At 39.2% G+C, this 18,329-nt stretch overlaps 2 protein-coding genes across 2 annotated transcripts; both read right to left on the bottom strand.

The window, feature by feature from the left end:
- Positions 1-210: 210 nt before the first annotated feature.
- LOC133620584 (protein NATD1-like) lies at positions 211-4,264 on the bottom strand. The gene is made up of 3 exons (XM_061982172.1): positions 4,060-4,264; positions 2,328-2,446; positions 211-2,261 (listed from the first exon to the last, which is right to left on the bottom strand). The coding sequence occupies exons 1-3, from the start codon at positions 4,211-4,213 to the stop codon at positions 2,145-2,147; spliced, it is 390 nt and encodes a 129-aa protein (XP_061838156.1). The 5' UTR covers positions 4,214-4,264; the 3' UTR covers positions 211-2,144.
- A 2,155-nt stretch (positions 4,265-6,419) lies between these two features.
- On the bottom strand, positions 6,420-16,525 carry LOC133620585 (dehydrogenase/reductase SDR family member 7C-B-like). The gene is made up of 7 exons (XM_061982173.1): positions 16,496-16,525; positions 10,650-10,827; positions 10,469-10,581; positions 10,203-10,413; positions 10,048-10,140; positions 6,872-7,024; positions 6,420-6,794 (listed from the first exon to the last, which is right to left on the bottom strand). The coding sequence occupies exons 2-7, from the start codon at positions 10,810-10,812 to the stop codon at positions 6,589-6,591; spliced, it is 939 nt and encodes a 312-aa protein (XP_061838157.1). The 5' UTR covers positions 10,813-10,827; positions 16,496-16,525; the 3' UTR covers positions 6,420-6,588.
- Positions 16,526-18,329: the final 1,804 nt, after the last annotated feature.

Here is an 18,329-nt window from a genome sequence, read left to right on the forward strand (position 1 = left end):
GAATTGCCTCTGCGCATGCGCATGGCATAGATCCAACGAATCGATGACTAAATTAATCGCCAACTATTTTTATAATCGATTTTAATCGATTAGTTGTTGCAGCCCTTATATATATATATATATATATATATATATATATATATATATATACATATATATGTATATATATATATATATATATGTATGTATATGTACATACATATATGTATATACTGTATACATACATACAGTACATACCCGTACAAATACAACGAGATTTTGGACACATTTAAAGCAGTTTACGATCACACAAAGTGATTTCTAAGACAGGCTGACACAGCGCTGACCTGCGCAAGGTACGACAATTGTGAAAATAAACACGTCAGAAGTGCAGCTAGCTGTCGAAATTCTTCGAAATGCCCGCGTGTGTGTACAGGATGTAAACTGTTAAAGTTAAAGTTAAAGTACCAATGATTGTCACACACACTAGGTGTGGTGAAATTTGTCCTCTGCATTTGACCCATCCCCTTGGTCACACCCTGGGAGGTGAGGGGAGCAGTGGGCAGCAGGGGTGGCCGCGCCCATGAGTCATTTTGGTGGTTTAACCCCCAATTCCAACCCTTGATGCTGAGTGAGGTAATGGGTCCCATTTTTATAGTCTTTGGTACGACTCGGCCGGGGTTTGAACTCACAACCATATTGACTTTTTGCGGCGTGAAGTCGAGTGGTATGAAGTGAAACAAAGCATATAATAAAGCGCTATGGCACATAATTAAGCGGTAAACAAAAATGATGGCATCTCAAACATGCCTCCTGTTTCCTCAACTGACACGTGAATACATGTCCTTAAAATACTTCCTCATGCCCATGTGACCATGCGGTGCCTCCATCCACCCGGCAAACACAAACACACACACACTGCTCCAAATACCCTAATTTGAGATGTTTTCATCCACTCCATTTATGCTACAACTTTTAGCCAACCAGATGTTCCTTCTGGGTGGATAGATCCAAATATTAGACTTCCTGGCTTTATGACATTTGAGATTTTGGACTAATGTACAAACTTGACGACATTTTGGAGACACCATCTGCTCTGCATTGCAAAGTATGATACATTTGAGGACCCCACATAGACATTTAGAGTGAAAAGTTTGAATTTGTTTTTTCGCTCGCTCAAACACAAACATTCTAATCTGGATTATTTCTACTGGTTGCAAGCGACGTGGCAAGGTTGTTACTTCGAGACTCTCCCAGAGGACAGTGCAGTGAAGATGCAACAAACTCCTCTGTCTCTCACCCCAAGCCCCCATCCCACGCCTTCGACGTTTCACCCCATTTGGTATCAAGGAAAACGGAGCAGCACTCCTTGCGGCTAGCAGCTTTGCTCGCCTCCTGTTGCAAGTCTTGTGGTTTCCGTGTCAACATGTGTATATGAGCATCGGCCATCGAAGCATAGACGAAGCCCCCTCCATAGAAGCTCAGTCTGAGATCGACTTTTTTTTTACTCATTCTCCCCACGCGCCTACATTTTTCCCACTTTTTACGAGACCCCCGAAGTGGCGACCCATCAGCAATCCTGTTCAGTTACCCTGTACAATGTGTCTCTGCTCTCGAACGGGTTTCTGCTAAAAATTAATTGTTGTTGTACTTGTCCAACGACAATAAGATCCGTCCGACCTTCTGATCAAATATCAATCATACCGATACCAAAGGCAGGTTAAGTATCAGCTCAAAACTACCTTTCTATTAATATTTTTCAATTCTAGCAATATTTTCTAGCGACCACTTTCTAAATAAGGTGACGCTGCGCCCCTGAAGGCAACACTTGAATATTTTGTGTTCTTACAATGTCACTAACTTGTGTTTTCTGGCAGCAGCTAACAATGTTAGCGAGAATGCGTCTCGTCAGCGTGTTGCTCTTTTACCTGTCTACAAAAATACCTTTTTTGCGAGGAATTATTTGGATAAGAGAAGCAATGTAAAAATCAAACAATACAATCACAATTAACATGTTTATCTTCTAAGATACCGTATTTACAATTATTAAATACTGAATGTCCATTTCAATTGTGCAAATTAAATGCATCAGTCACTATTCAGCATATGGTCTATGTTGTGTTTGTGCATGAGTGTTTTCAGCCAGGATAAACCTGATAATGGTCTCAGCTGATGATAACATCTTTATAGTCCTGACGGGGATGTTCTTCAATGTATTTCTTGATGTACCAGCAGGACACTCGAGCCTTCAGCTTCTCCTCAAGCAGGAAGTCAATGGCAGCCTGAAAACAAGCAGAGCATGAGCCTTCTTTGGCCTACAGGAGTCTAACCTGAGCCGACAGGCTGACCTTTGAGAGCAGAGCGGCCACACCTTGCCCCCTGTGAGACTCGGGGACAAAGGTGGACATGAGTTCCACCTGCTTGGCTTCTGTGAATCTGTAGAGAAGCGTTGCAGTCTCATTTGCTCCTAAAGGACAATTTGAAGCATAAATACAAGAAATGGTCATTAAATTCCTTAATTTCCTTGTATTTACGTGCCCAGGTATCAATAAAGTTGCATCTGATCTAGTGTTGTCCCGATACCAATATTTTGGTACCGGTACCAAAATTATTTAGATACTTTTCAGTACTTTTCTAAATAAAGGGGACCACAATAAATGGCATCATTGGCTTTATTTTAACAAACCATCTTACAGTACATTAAACATATGTTTCTTATTGCAAGTTTGTCCTTAAATAAAATAGTGAACATACAAGACAACTTGTCTTTTATTAGTAAGTAAGCAAACAAAGGCTCCTAATTTAGCAGCTGACGTATGCAGTAACATATTGTGTCTTTTATCATTCTATTATTTTGTCAACATTATTAAGGACAAATGGTAGAAAATTAATTACTAATCTAATTGTTCATTTACTGTTAATATCTGCTTATTTTCTCTTTTAACATGTTCTGTCTGCACTTCTGTTAAAATGTAATAATCATTCTTCTCTTGTTTGATACTTTACATTAGTTTTGAATGATATCACAAATTTGGGTCTCAATCCGATACCAAGTAGTTACAGGATCATACATTGGTCATATTCAAAGTCCTCATGTTTCCAGGGACATATTTCCTGTGTTTATAAACATAACGAAAATATTTTAAAAACGAAAGAAGATGTCGTGATGCCAAAAAATATCGACGTAATCATCGGAGTATCGACTAGATACGCTACTGTACTTGGTATCAATACAGTGGATGTCAGGTGTAGATCCACCAATGGCGTTTCTTTACATTTGACGCCGGTGAGCTACGGTGTGTAGTGAAGCATGTTTAGTTATTCCTCGTCCTGCAGGGATGATACTTGTAAGAAACATACTTTATTTGTCGCCATAGAGGCGAGGATTAGTGATTTAGAAGTAGCTAAAACACGGCAGACTGCGGATGGACTTTAGCCCCTAGCTAGCCATGTCTTAAAGCACCTCTTCCGGTGGGCGTTTCAGTGTTATAGCTTCACCTTTATCGTTAGTTTTTAAGCCAAAATGCGTTTGTTCTCCCTTTTTTTTCTACACACCTTATCTGTTTGTATGTACTCAGCAATTGTGCGCTGCCGAACATGCTCGTATGCTGTTAAAACCAGCAATGACACGACGTGACGACGATGGCGGACTGGTACTTTTTGGAGGCGGTATAGTACCGAATATGATTCATTAGTGTCGCGGTACTATACTAATACCGGTATACCGTACAACCCTGATCTGATCAAATATAACAACTACTACTAAACTACTAATCTGTGTCACTTCAACACAAAGACGGTCAAGTCTTCTTTAAGCTATCGGGAAAAATACAAAAAAAATGTTTTTTAAAACTTAGAAAACTTTAGAAAATGTTATGTCGACATCTAAAATAGTTGTTCGTAGTATTTTACTGCATATAAAAATATTACAATGTTTTGATAACTCAAAGTATCAGATCTAAATCAAATCGATGTTTAGTGAAATGAGTTAGTGCAGTGTAGTAGGCCGCAGCTCGACACCGGGCTCGCGTTGATGAGCTAGCCGCACAAAGGACCGCCGAACGCGGCAACAGTGTTTACCTGTGCCGCTGCTCGGAGACACGGTGAAGCGCCGGTTCCGTCGGTCGTGTTCCACCTTAAACCCGCCGCTGGTTTGAAGTCGGAATGTCGTCAGATGAAACCTCGACCCGACGGGTATTATCTTTGAGAATCTGGACAATATTTGAAGAGCCATTTAATTTATGCCTAACGACACACACTGGCGGGTAAGGACGTGTACTTCTAAAGAATGGCCACAAGAGGACGCCAACTGCCTGAAAACTTCAACGTTACATAAATATATACATGGCATTGCATTGCACAATATTACATTACATTACATTATATTATATAACATTACATTACAATACATCACATATTTTATGGAGTGAAGTTACTGCCAAAACTCCACAAACATGTTTTACTCAAACCCAACGATTCCCAAGTATATGAGAATCAGAATCAGAAATACTTTAATAATCCCTGAGGGGAAATTAAGATTTTCAACACAATCCCTTTTAAGATCAGACAAACATTACAGGGAGACAGAACAGGATCGCTGACGGGTCTGCCAACTTCCGGCACCTCTTACAAAAAAGGTGAGAAACAGATAAACGCTGGTGGGGGGGGGGGGGATTAAAGAGATTCAGTCTAAGCCTGGGCCCCTGGAGAGGGGGTCCAGACTGAGGCCAAGGGGGGAAAAGTCATAGCCATAGCACACATAAACATGTGTGTAAGAGGGAAAATTTGGACATTAAAGACATTAAAGAACATAACTGATGCAACCAGCCATTTCTACATACACACAAATTAAAAAAAATGTAATTAATTAATTAAAAATAATAATAATAATACAAAAAACATATACACTGTGGTGGCCTCTGCGGTGTTCCAAGCCATTGTCTGCTGGGGTGGGGGGAGCATGGCCAGAGACAGAAGCAGACCCAACTAAGCAACCAAGAGAGCCGATTCCACTCTCGGCCGCTCATACAACACAAATAAAAAAAAGATTCTGGAGATTTTTATACTTGTCAATCGTTTTTTTTACTTGCAGAAAATAGTTCTTTGTTTTACTTGCAAATAGTTGGCCGTGAGTAAAAACATTTGTGTGTGTTTGTGGAGTTTTGGCAGTAATTTTACTCCATTTTCCATTTTCTACCGCTTGTCCCTTTCTGGGTTGCGGGGGGTTGCTGGAGCCTATCTCAGCTGCATTCAAGCGGAAGACGGGGTACACCCTGGACAAGTCGCCATCTCATCGCAGGGCCAATTTAATTTTACTCCATAGCATGGAATATTACATCCAAAGAAATTGTTTGTATACTTGCGATTCGTTTTTTTAATTGCAGAAAGTAGTTTTTGTTGTTTTTTTTCGGGCAAATCTTTTTAATTTTGTTTTAATTGAAGAAATTAGTTGTTTTACTTGGAAATTGTTAGCTCAAGATGATCACAACATGATTCTAACATGATTCTAACACGATCACAACATACTGCCAACACGATCCCAGCATGATCACAACAAGATCGCAACAATATCACAACAAGATCGCAACAATATCACAGCAAGATCGCAACAATATCACAGCAAGATCCCAACATGGTCACAACATGATCACATGTTGCCAACATGATCTTAACATGACCACAACAAAATTGCAACAGGATCACAAAATTATTCAACAAGATCACGATATGATCAGAACATGCTCCCAACATAATTCTAACATGATCACAACAAGAACGCAACAATATCACAACATGATCCAACAAGATCACAAAATGATCACAACATGCTCACAACATGATTCCAATGTGATCACAATATGATCATGATTACAACATGATCACAACATCATCCAACAAGATCAAAACATGACCACAACATCATCCAACAAGATCAAAACATGACCACAACATAATTACAACATGTCCCCAACATGCTTCCAACATGATTCCAACATTATCACAATATGATCCAACAAAATCACAACAGGATCGATCATGATTACAAGATCACAACATCATCCAACAAGGTCAAAACATGATCACAACATGATCACAACAAGACCCCAACATGCCCCAACATGATCACAACATGAACACAACAAGACCCCAACATGCCCCCAACATGCCCTAACATGCTCCCAACATGATCACAATATGATCCCAAAAAGAACACGACAAGATTCTAACATGATCCCAAAAAGATCACAAGATTCCAACATGATCGCAACATTTTTTTTTTACCTGGAAATGGCTGGAGTAAAAACATTGTGTGTTTGTGGAGTGTGGGCAGTAATTTCACTTTATATAATTGCAATTTTGCATTGGAGTCAAAACTGACCACAGAGTTTGTCACATAATGTTTATTTATGTCGTAAATGTAGGTCACATTCCCTCACTTTTATTCATAAAACACACATGATAATTTGACAATAGTATATTTATATATTTGTGGTGTTTGGTATAATGGCTACATTATAAAGAAAACCTGAAATTGAGAGCAGACATATTTCCCCTGTCAGCCTCACATTTATAGAAATGAAAGATTTTCTTCTTAATTTTCCAAATAAATCACTTATATATTTTGACCGCGTCGTCCTTCACGCCTGCTGACATGACGGCGAAGAAGGCGTTGGGAAAGAAGGGCCTGGCGTAGATGGCCGCTTTTGGGAGTGAGGGCGCCATCAGCACTTCTTTCCTCTTGTTGGTCAAAGTCTTGACCACCTCTCTGGCGGCCTCTTGTGGAGAAACGCCCTGCTGCTTCTTTGTATACAAAACTGTCAGATGAAAGAGAAGAAGATCATGGTTAAGTACAGCGCATCCCTTTTAGTTGTTTTGTTTTCAAGATGCTCACGTGACCAGAGGGACTTGGACAAGGTGGTCTGCTGTCCACACGCACGTCCGCTGATGAAGGTGACGTTTATGGTGCTGACGGAGATGCCAAACTCCTCCACCTCCGCACGCAGACAGTCAAAGAAGGCCTGGACGGCGTGCTTGGAGGCGGCATCTGCAAGATCCCAACATGATCACAACATGGTCGCAAAATGCTGCGAACATGACCCTAACATGATCACAACAAGACCCCAACAATATCACAACATAATCACAACATGCTGCCAACATGATCCTAACATGACCACAACAAAATTGCAAGAAGATCACAAAATGATCCAACAAGATCACAACACGATCACAACATGCTCCCAACATGATTCTAACATAATCACAACATGCTGCCAACACGATCCTAACATAATCCTTCTTGGCTGCACTTAAATGTAGAATATATGTATAATATATTTATATTATTCACACGTGAAAAATGCAGTATAGTATTTATTGTCTATTGTGAGCGAACTGTGGTGTTGAATTTCCCCAAGGGATCAATAAAGAACTTTCTATTCTATTCTATTCTATTCTATTCTATTCTATTCTATTCTATAATCACAACAAGATCACAACATGGTCACAACATGATCACAACATGTTGCCAAAATGATCCTAACATGACCACAACAAAACTGCAACAAGTGCACAAAATGATCCAACAAGATCACAAGATGATCACAATATGCTCCCAACCTCATTCTAACATGATCACAACATGATGCCAACATGAATCTAACATGATCATAACAAGATCTCAAAAAGTTTACAACAAGGTCACAACATGATCCAACAAGATCACAAGATGATCACAACATGCTCCCAACATGATTCTAACATGATCACAACATGCTGCCAATATGATCCTAACATGATCACAAAAAGATTGCAACAATATCACAACATGATCCAACAAGATCACAAGATGATCACAACATGTTCCCACATGATTCTAACTTAATCACAACATGATCCTAACGTGATCACAATATGATCAAGAATATCCCAACATGCTCCCAACATGATTACAACATGATCACATCATCCAACAAGATCAAAACATGACCACAACATCATTGCAAGATGATCGCAACATGCTTCCAATATGATCACAATATGATCCCAACATTATCTATCATGATAACATATGATCACAGCAACATCCAACAAAGTCAAAACATGATCACAACGTGATCACAACATAATCGCAACAAGATCGCAACAAGGTCACAACATGATTCAACAAGATTATAAGATGAACACAATATGCTCCCAACATGATTCTAACATGATGCCAACATGATCCTAACATGGTCATAACAAGATCACAACAAGATCGTGAGAAGGTCACAAAATGATCCAACAAGATCACAAGATGATCACAACATGCTCCCAACATAATTCTATATAATGCCAACATGATCCTAACATGGTCATAACAAGATCACAACAAGATCGTGACAAGGTCACAACATGATCCAACAACATCACAAAAGATGATCACAACATGCTCCCAGCATGATTCTAAAATGCTGCCAACAAGATTCTAAAATGCTGCCAACATAATTCTAACATGATCACAACAAGATCGCAACACTATCACAACATGATCCAACAAGATCACAACATGCTCCCAACGCGATTCCAAGAGGATCACAATATGATCTAACAAGATCGCAACATGATATAACATGATCACAACATCATCCAACAAGATCAAAACATGACCGCAACATAATTACAACATGTCGCCAACATGATCAAAACATGATCGCAACATGCTTCCAACATGATCACAATATGATACAACAAGATCACAACAGGATCTAACATGATTACAACAAGATCACAACATCATCCAATAAGGTCAAAATATGATCACAACATGATCCCAACAAGAGCACAAAAAGACCACAACATGCCCCAACATGATCACAACAAGATCACAACATGACCACAAGATGATTCCATTTAATCCCAACATGATCCCGACAAGATCACAACATGATCACAGTGTGATCCCAACAAGATCCCACCATGATCACAACATGATCACAAGATGATTCCATTAAATCCCAACATGATCCCGACAAGTTCATAACATGACCACAAGATGATTCCATTTAATCCCGACATGATCCCAACAAGATCATAATATGATCATAATGTGATCCCAACACGATCACAACATGATCACAACGTGATCCTAACATGATCACAATGTGATCACAACATGATCACAATGTGACCCCAACAAGATCACAACATGATCACAATGTGATCACAACAAGATCACAACATGATCACAATGTGACCCCAACAAGATCACAACATGATCACAATGTGATCACAACATGATCACAATGTGATCACAACAAGATCACAATGTGACCCCAACAAGATCACAACATGATCACAATGTGATCACAACATGATAACAATGTGATCACAACATGATCACAATGTGATCACAACAAGATCACAACATGATCACAATGTGACCCCGACAAGATCACAACAAGATCGCAGCATGGTCCCGACAAGATCACAACATGATCGCAACATAATCACAATGTGATCACAACAAGATCGCAGCATGGTCCCGACAAGATCACAACATGATCGCAACATAATCACAATGTGATCACAACAAGATCACAACATGATCACAATGTGACCCCGACAAGATCACAACAAGATCGCAGCATGGTCCCGACAAGATCACAACATGATCGCAACATGATCACAACGTGATCCCATTTAATCCCAACATGATCCTGACAAGATTACAATATGATCACAATGTGACCCCAACATGATCACAACATGATCACAACAAATTCACAAAATCATCACAACATGATCACAACAAAACCACAACATGATCACAACAAATTCACAAAATCATCACAAAATCATCACAACATGATCACAACAAAATCACAACATGATCACAACATGATCACAACAAATTCACAAAATCATCACAACATGATCACAACAAAATCACAACATGATCACAACATGATCACATTATGATCACAACATGATCACAACAAGATCACAACATGATCACAACATGATCACAACAAGAATCAAACATAATCCCTGCATCTTGAGGAGGATCCCGCAGCTGAGACTCACAGGAGGTGCGAAAAGGCACAGTCAGTTTTCCTTGGATACTGTTGATCAGCAGCAGGTGACCACACCTGCGAGACATCATGGTGGGCAGCACACCTGTAACACACGTGTGATGCAATCAAAGGAGCCTTTTATTGAGTGCTCGTTGCCATGGTTACCTTTAGCCAGCGTGACGGGTCCAAAGTAGTTGTTGTCCATCAGCAGCTTGTCCATCTCCAGAGACAGAGTGCGCGCTGGAGCTTTGAACTTCATGCTGCTGTTGAGGATAAGGACGTCCATGCAGCCGTAACACTCCAGGATCTGGTCCATGGCCTCAGGGAGGTTCTCCATGTCCCCGAAGTCCAGCAGCACCATCTTGGGAGGGAACGTCTAAGGGACAGAAGAACCTGTGATGCTGACCCAGCAGAAAAAACAAGGTCCTCACCACACTGGGGTCGGAGGCGTCCACCAAGTCGTCTGAAAGCTGCTGAAGTTTCTCCCAGCTGTTCCCGCACAGAATCAACCTGGCGCCTTCTTTGTGCAAAACCCTGGAACATTCTATGGACCGAAGCAAGGAGGACGCGGTGAGCGCAGGAAGTGCAGACAAAAAGGATGGAGGACGTTACCTCTCCCGAGTGCGGACAGAGCGTCGCTGACAAGCACCACCTTGTTGCGCACGCAGCGCGTAGACAGCAGACTCAGCACCAATGTGTAGACGTAGAACATTCCGGCTGTGAGGACCACCATGCAGGGCACCAGGAGAACCGGGCTGGTCCACGTGGAGTCCATCTTCAGCAGGACGGACTTGGAAAGTGGACATTTGTTTGAACATAAGTGTGCGTGGACATGCTAATTGTTAGCTTGTAACAGCTAGCGATGACACGTAAAAGACCACCAAGCAGGGCCTCTAAACAGTTTTGACAAGATAGGTGAGAAGGTGAGGGACAACGTTGCTGATTGGTTAATACAATACATTGAGAAATAAACAACTTTTGATTTACAGTAGTACCTCAACTTATGAGTTTAACAGGTTCTGTGACAGAGCTCAGTGGCCTTGTGGTTAGAGCAGTGGTCCCCAACCTTTTTGTAGCTGCAGACCGGTCAACGCTTGAAAATGTGTCCCTCGGACCGGGGGTGGGGGGTGTTATGGTATTTTTTTTTATTTTTTTTTGTCATAAAGAAATACAATCATGTGTGCTTACGGACTGTATCCCTGCAGACTGTATTGATCTATATTGATATATAGTGTATATATTGTGTTTTTTATGTTGATTTAATAAAAAATAAAAAATAAAAAAACATTTTTATTTATTTATTTATCTTTTTTTAATTTCTTGTGCGGCCCGGTACCAAGCGGCTCGGTGGTTGGGGACCACTGAGTTAGAGTGTCCGCCCTGAGATCGGTAGGTCGTGAGTTCAAACCAAAGACTATAAAAATGGGACCCATTACCTCCCTGCTTGGCACTCAGCCTCAAGGGTTGGAATTGGGGGTTAAATCACCAAAATAATTAAATAAATATCATCCACTTTTTCTTCTCAGCACTGTCCTTCACGCTCACTTTCTTCACAACCATGCTTGGGAAAACAAAGTTATGTCCATATCTGTCCATCCATCCATTTTCTACCGCTTATTCCCTTCGGGGTCAGCTACAATCGGGCGGAAGGCAGTGTACACCCTGGATGAGTCGGCTCTAAGCTAATACTAGCGAGTAAGACCAGATGTTTTGGTCGGACCTTACGGGGTTCACTGTGACATAAGGAGGTCCATAACACAAATATTTACTTGCAACTCAAAGCATAACAATTAGCCAAGAGACAGCTCTTATCACAAAACGCTTAACTTGAGGTACAACTGTAGTTTCAATATACAACATAAGTCATTGCCTTAAATGGGCAAGTGTCCCTCGCCATATCGACTTAAATATCTGAATTTATGTGCCGTCTTTATTAGCTTATTCTAATTGGTTTAGAAATGTCATCTTTGATGTCGAGAATGTCTATTTTCTGATTGGCTTATTTTACACCTGGCTCAGGAAGTTTTTTTGATTGATTGATTTTTATTAGTAGGTTGCACAGTGAAGTACATATTCCGTACAATTGACCACTAAATGGTAACACCCGAATAAGTTTTTCAACTTGTTTAAGTCGGGGTCCGCTTAAATTGATTCATGATGCAGATATATACTATCAGATATATACTATCATCATAATACAGTCATCACACAAGATCATCACATTGAATTATTTACATTATTTACAATCCGGGGTGTGGAGGGGGCGGGGGGGGGGGGGGTGTAAGGTTTGGTTGTTATCATCAGTCATCAACAATTGAGAACAGAGAAATGGATATTGGAACAGTGTAGGTCTGACTTGGTAGGATATGGACAGCAAGTAGTGGGCAGAGAGAGAGAGAGAGAGAGAGAGAGAGAGAGAGAGAGAGAGAGAGAGAGAGATCAGAAGGCATAAGAAAAAGTATCTGCATTTGATTGTTTACATTTGATTATTAACAATCCAGGGAGGGTGTTAGTTTAGGGTTGTAGCTGCCTGGAGGTGAACTTTTATTGCGGTTTTGAAGGAGGATAGAGATGCACTTTCTTTTATACCTGTTGGGAGCGCATTCCACATTGATGTGGCATAGAAAGAGAATGAGTTAAGACCTTTGTTAGTTCGGAATCTGGGTTTAACGTGGTTAGTGGAGCTCCCCCTGGTGTTGTGGTTATGGCGGTCATTTACGTTAAGGAAGTAGTTTGACATGTACTTCGGTATCAGGGAGGTGTAGCGGATTTTATAGACTAGGCTCAGTGCAAGTTGGTTTACTCTGTCCTCCACCCTGAGCCAGCCCACTTTGGAGAAGTGGGTAGGATTGAGGTGGGATCTGGGGTGGAGGTCTAGAAGTAATCTGATTAGCTTGTTCTGGGATGTTTGGAGTCTAGATTTGAGGGTTTTGGAGGTGCTAGGGTACCAGGAGGTGCATGCGTAATCGAAAAAGGGTTGAACGAGAGTTCCCGCCAGAATCCTCATGGTGCTTTTGTTGACCAGAGAGGAGATTCTGTAGAGAAATCTCGTTCGTTGGTTGACCTTTTTGATTACCTTGGTTGCCATTTTATCACAGGAAAGATTAGCCTCTAGAATGGAACCTAGGTAGGTGACCTCATCCTTCCTGGTGATAACAATGTCACCCACTTTTATAGTGAAGTCATTGACTTTCTTAAGGTTGATGTGGGACCCAAATAGGATGGATTCCGTTTTACCCAAGTGTATGGATAGCTTGTTGTCAGCGAGCCAGGTGCAAATTCTACAGAGTTCAGCACTGAGGATTTTCTCCACCTGTGACTTGTCCTTGTCTGATACCAGCAAGGCCGAGTCATCCGCAAACAAGAACAATTCACAGTCACATGCCGATGACAAGTCGTTTATGTATATTAAGAACAGTAAAGGCCCCAATACACTGCCTTGGGGGACTCCACAGCTCACTGAGAGGGGGGAGACACGGTGCCGTTCACCTCTACCACCTGCTCCCTCCCCTCCAAGTAAGACTGCATCCAACTCGATGAGGTTTTGTTAAATCCGATTGCTCTGAGCTTATCCAACAGTATAGCGTGGTTAACGGTGTCAAAGGCCTTCTGAAGGTCCAGCATGACCAAGGTCCCATATTTGTTCCCCCTACCGCACCTTAAATTGGAGTCCTTAATCTCGTTATATGCAAATATAATGGCAATAAAGTCCATTCTATTCTATTCTATTCTATTCGATTTGACATTAGCGGCGTGTTTGCAATGGCGCCCTCTGCTGCACAATAAGTGAATTTGCCTAAAATTCAAAACTGATTATTGCATGAGTTTGTAGGCCAATTTTTTAATATTGGTACTCAGACATTTTTAATAAAAAGATAGTATACAACAGATTATTAATATTTGTATGTATATATAAATGTTTACAAAGATATGTGTATGTACATTATTTTTCCTTTGTCCCAAAATAGGACACACTGAACAAACAATAATATGAGAATGACTCTGTCTCAAAGTGAATATTTCCATCAGTGAACTTCTATAAGTATACTGTGTACACATTGTACTGAAAGTGGGCCAATTTTACCAGAAATGACAAATTGCTGTATTTCCCACTTCTTCTTCTCATTATTCTCTCCTTTTAGCGTGGAATTATACCCACTGCAGTTAGTCTCTCGCCTTCCGCCATGTAGCAAAGATGGCAACGTTTGAGGGAGTTACACTCTTATGCACTTAAAGACTAAGTGTAAGTATGCGTGTGTTACACACTTATGCACTTAAAGACTAAGTGTAAATATGCGTGTGTTACACACTTATGCACTTAAAGACTAAGTGTAAATATGCAAGTGTTACACATGTATGCACTTAAAGACTAAGTGTAAGCACACAAGTGTAACACACTTATTCACTCAAAAGTTAGTATACAAGTGCATCACGCTCATGCACTTAAAGACTAAGTATAAGTATGCAAGTATAACACACTTATGCACTTAAAAAACTAAGTGTATGTACACGAGTGTAATGCACATAGAAATACTAAGTGTACGTATACAAGTGTAACACACTTATTTACTCAAAAGATTAAGTGTAAGTACACATGTAGCATAAAGACAAAAGTGTAAGTAACACACTTAACCAGACTAAGTATAAATGTACAAGTGTAACACACTTAGGAGGTAAAAGACACAGTAAGTATGCAAGTGTAACACACTTATGCGTTTAAAATATTAAGTGTAAGTCCACAAGTGTAACTTAAAGACTATATGCAAGTATGTAAGTGTAACACACTTATGCACTCAAAAGAGCAACATGTTTATGCACTTAAAGTCGAACTGTAAGTACACAAGTGTAACACTCGTGCACTTGAAAATACTAAGAGTAAGTATGCAAGTGTAACACACATTTTTACGAAAAAACTAAGTGTAAGTACACAAGTGTAACATGAAGACTCAAGTGTAAGTAAATGTAACACACTTATGCAGACTAAGTGTAAATGTACAAGTGTGAGTTACGTAACACACTTAGGAGGTTAAAGACTCAGTGTAAGTATGCAAGTTTAACACACGTATGCATTTAAAATACTAAGTGTAAGTCCACAAGTGTAACACACAAGGACTATATGCAAGTGTAAAACACATTTTTACTAAAAAAAAACCAAAAAAAACAAGTGTAATTACACAAGTGTAACATACAGACTAAAGTGTAAGTAAATTTAACACTAATGCAGACTAAGTGTAAATACACAAGTGTAACACACGTATGCACTTAAAGACTAAGTGTAAGTACACAAGTGTAACATAAAGATTAAGTGTAAGTTACCAAGTGTAAGACACGTATTTACTCAAAAGACTCAGTGTAAGTACACATGTGTAAGACACTAATGCACTCAAGTACACAAGTGTAATACACACAAGCACTTAAAGGCTAAGTGTAAGTACGCAAGTGTAACACACTTATTCACTTAAAAATACTAAGTGCGAGAACACAAGTGTAACACACTAACACACTCAAAGACTAAGTGTAAGTACACAAGGGTAACAAAGATTAAGTGTAAGTAAACAAGTGTAACACTTATTTACTCAAAATACTTAGTGCAAGTACACAAGTGTAAGACACTAATGCACCCAAGTACACAAGTGTAACAAAGATTAAGTGTAAGTAAACAAGTGTAACACACTTATTTACTCAAAAGACTAAGTGTATGTCCACAAGTGTAAGACACTTATGCACTTAAAAGACTAAGTGTAAGTACGCAAGTGTAAGACACCTAAAAGACTAAGTGTAAGCACACAAGTGTAAGACACTTATGCACTTAAATGACTAAGTGTAAGTACACAGGTTTAAGACACCTAAAAGACTAAGTGTAAGTACACAGGTTTAAGACACCTAAAAGACTAATTCTAAGTATACAAGTGTAAGACACTTATGCACTTAAAATACTCAGTGTAAGTACACAAGTTTAAGACACCTAAAATACTACGTGTAAGTCCACAAGTGTAAGAAACTTATGCACTTAAAAGACTAAGTGTAAGTACGCAGGTGTAAGACACCTAAAAGACTAAGTGTAAGCACACAAGTGTAAGACACTTATGCACTTAAAAGACTAAGTGTAAGTACACAGGTTTTAGACACCTAAAAGACTAAGTGTAAGCACACAAGTGTAAGACACTTATGCACTTAAAAGACTAAGTGTAAGTACACAGGTTTAAGACACCTAAAAGACTAAGTGTAATTATACAAGTGTAAGACACTTATGCACTTAAAATACTCAGTGTAAGTACACGAGTTTAAGACACCTAAAATACTGAGTGTAAATACACAAGTGGAAGACACTTATGCACTTAAAATACTCAGTGTAAGTACACAAGTGTAAGACACTCTGTGTAGTAACTATTACTGCGCGTACTTACTGTGCCTACTTACCATTACTCAGTGTAGTATCTATTACTGCGAGTACTTACTGCGTGTGCGGCCTGTGCAGCTTGTGTAGCCTCAGCATGAATGACTCAGTGATCACAATCCTGAGAGCTGCTTTGTTGCTGCCATACTTGTCTTTTAATAGCAGCACAGCTGCCATGTTGTCAGCATGTCATGTTTCGCATGACACTCAATACTCACCTTGCTCTGTAGTCATTAGCAGAATAGTAGCAGGACTTACCGTACATTAAAGCAAATATGAAAACATGAACATAAACAAGGTGGCATGTAAACAACAGAAGATATAATGCATGTCCATATACATATATGTGCATATTACATGTGAGGTGTACACACAACACACATATTCATAGTAGTGTTGTCCCAATACCAATATTTTGGTACCGGTACCAAAATTATTTCGATACTTTTCGATATTTTTCAGTACTTTTCGATACTTTTCTAAATAAAGGGGACCCCAAAAAAAATTTTATTGGCTTTATTTTAACAACAAATCTTACAGTACATTAAGCATATGTTTCTTATTGCAAGTTTGTCCTTAAATAAAATAGTGAACATGCAGTACAACACAACTTGTATTTTATTAGTAAGTAAGCAAACAGAGGCTCCTAATTAGTCTGCTGACATATGCAGTAAATTATTGTGTCATTTATCATTCTATTATTTTGTCAACATTATTAAAGACAAGTGGTAGAAAATGAATTATTAATCTACTTGTTCATTTACTGTTAATATCTGCTTACTTTCTCTTTTAACATGTTCTATCTACACTTCTGTTAAAATGTAATAATCACTTATTCTTCTGTTGTTTGAATACTTTACATTAGTTTTGGATGATACCACAAATTTTGGTATCGATCCGATACCAAGTAGTTACAGGATCATACATTGGCCATATTCAAAGTCCTCATGTATCCAGGGACATATTTCCTGAGTTTATAAACATAATATGAATTTTTTAAATACGAAAGAAGATGTTGTGATGCCAAAAAATATTGATGTAATCATAGTAGTATCGAATATATACGCTCCTGTACTTGGTATCATTACAGTGGATGTTAGGTGTAGATCCACCAATGGCGTTTGTTTACATTTTGACGGTGAGCTACGGTGTGTAGTGAAGCATGTTTAGCTATTCCTCGTCCTGCAGTGATACTTGTAAGAGACTTACTTCGAGGATTAGTGATTTAGAAGTAGCTACAACACTGCCAACACTCTGCAGGACTGCTTGTATTGCGCATGATATCACACACAAGTAACAACGCCGCAGGACTGCTTGTATCGCACATGATATCACACACAAGTTATCACGCTGCAGAACTGCTTGTATCGCAAATGATATCACACACAAGTTATCACACTGCAGAACTGCTTGTATCGCAAATTATATCACACACTGTTTCTATGTAAATGTATTATTCGTCAGTTTTTATGAGTCCCTTCTTTTGCAGTATACTTGAGTAATATTCATTTTTGCAATCAGTCTGACCTAAGCCTTGATGATAATCTCTGTGTTTATCTTGTTAAATTGTAAGTATTTTAGATATAATTATCGAATGGGATTCAAATCAGGAGTAAGATTATAATTCAGTGTTAATATTTGAGTGGGCCCCTCTGTAGTGGAAAAGTTGGGCCCCGAGGTAAAAAATTAAAAAAGGTTAAGAACCCCTGTTTTAGAACAAGTTTCTTCCCATCAAGAGAAACATAATCTTCATTGTTCACACGTGCTTCAAACATAAATAATAACTTAATCAGAAATCAGAAATACAGTATATTAATATATTTTGTATTTCTGATTAAGTTTTTATATTATATTACATTGATAATAATATATTATATTAGTATATATTATAATAA

Source organism: Nerophis lumbriciformis, linkage group LG24, assembly GCF_033978685.3.
Source record: "Nerophis lumbriciformis linkage group LG24, RoL_Nlum_v2.1, whole genome shotgun sequence".
Classification (NCBI taxonomy): Eukaryota; Metazoa; Chordata; class Actinopteri; order Syngnathiformes; family Syngnathidae; genus Nerophis; species Nerophis lumbriciformis.

Coding starts and splice junctions, on each gene's coding strand:
- LOC133620584 (XM_061982172.1), bottom strand. CDS start 4,213: ATGGCTCTTCAAATATTGTCCAGATTCTCAAAGATAATACCCGTCGGG. Junction 2,447..4,059: donor GTCTCCGAGCAGCGGCACAG/GTAAACACTGTT, acceptor ATTGTCCTTTAG/GAGCAAATGAGACTGCAACG. Junction 2,262..2,327: donor TGGCCGCTCTGCTCTCAAAG/GTCAGCCTGTCG, acceptor GCTTGTTTTCAG/GCTGCCATTGACTTCCTGCT.
- LOC133620585 (XM_061982173.1), bottom strand. CDS start 10,812: ATGGACTCCACGTGGACCAGCCCGGTTCTCCTGGTGCCCTGCATGGTG. Junction 10,414..10,468: donor ACGCCTCCGACCCCAGTGTG/GTGAGGACCTTG, acceptor TCTGTCCCTTAG/ACGTTCCCTCCCAAGATGGT. Junction 7,025..10,047: donor TGTGCCTTTTCGCACCTCCT/GTGAGTCTCAGC, acceptor GGGATCTTGCAG/ATGCCGCCTCCAAGCACGCC.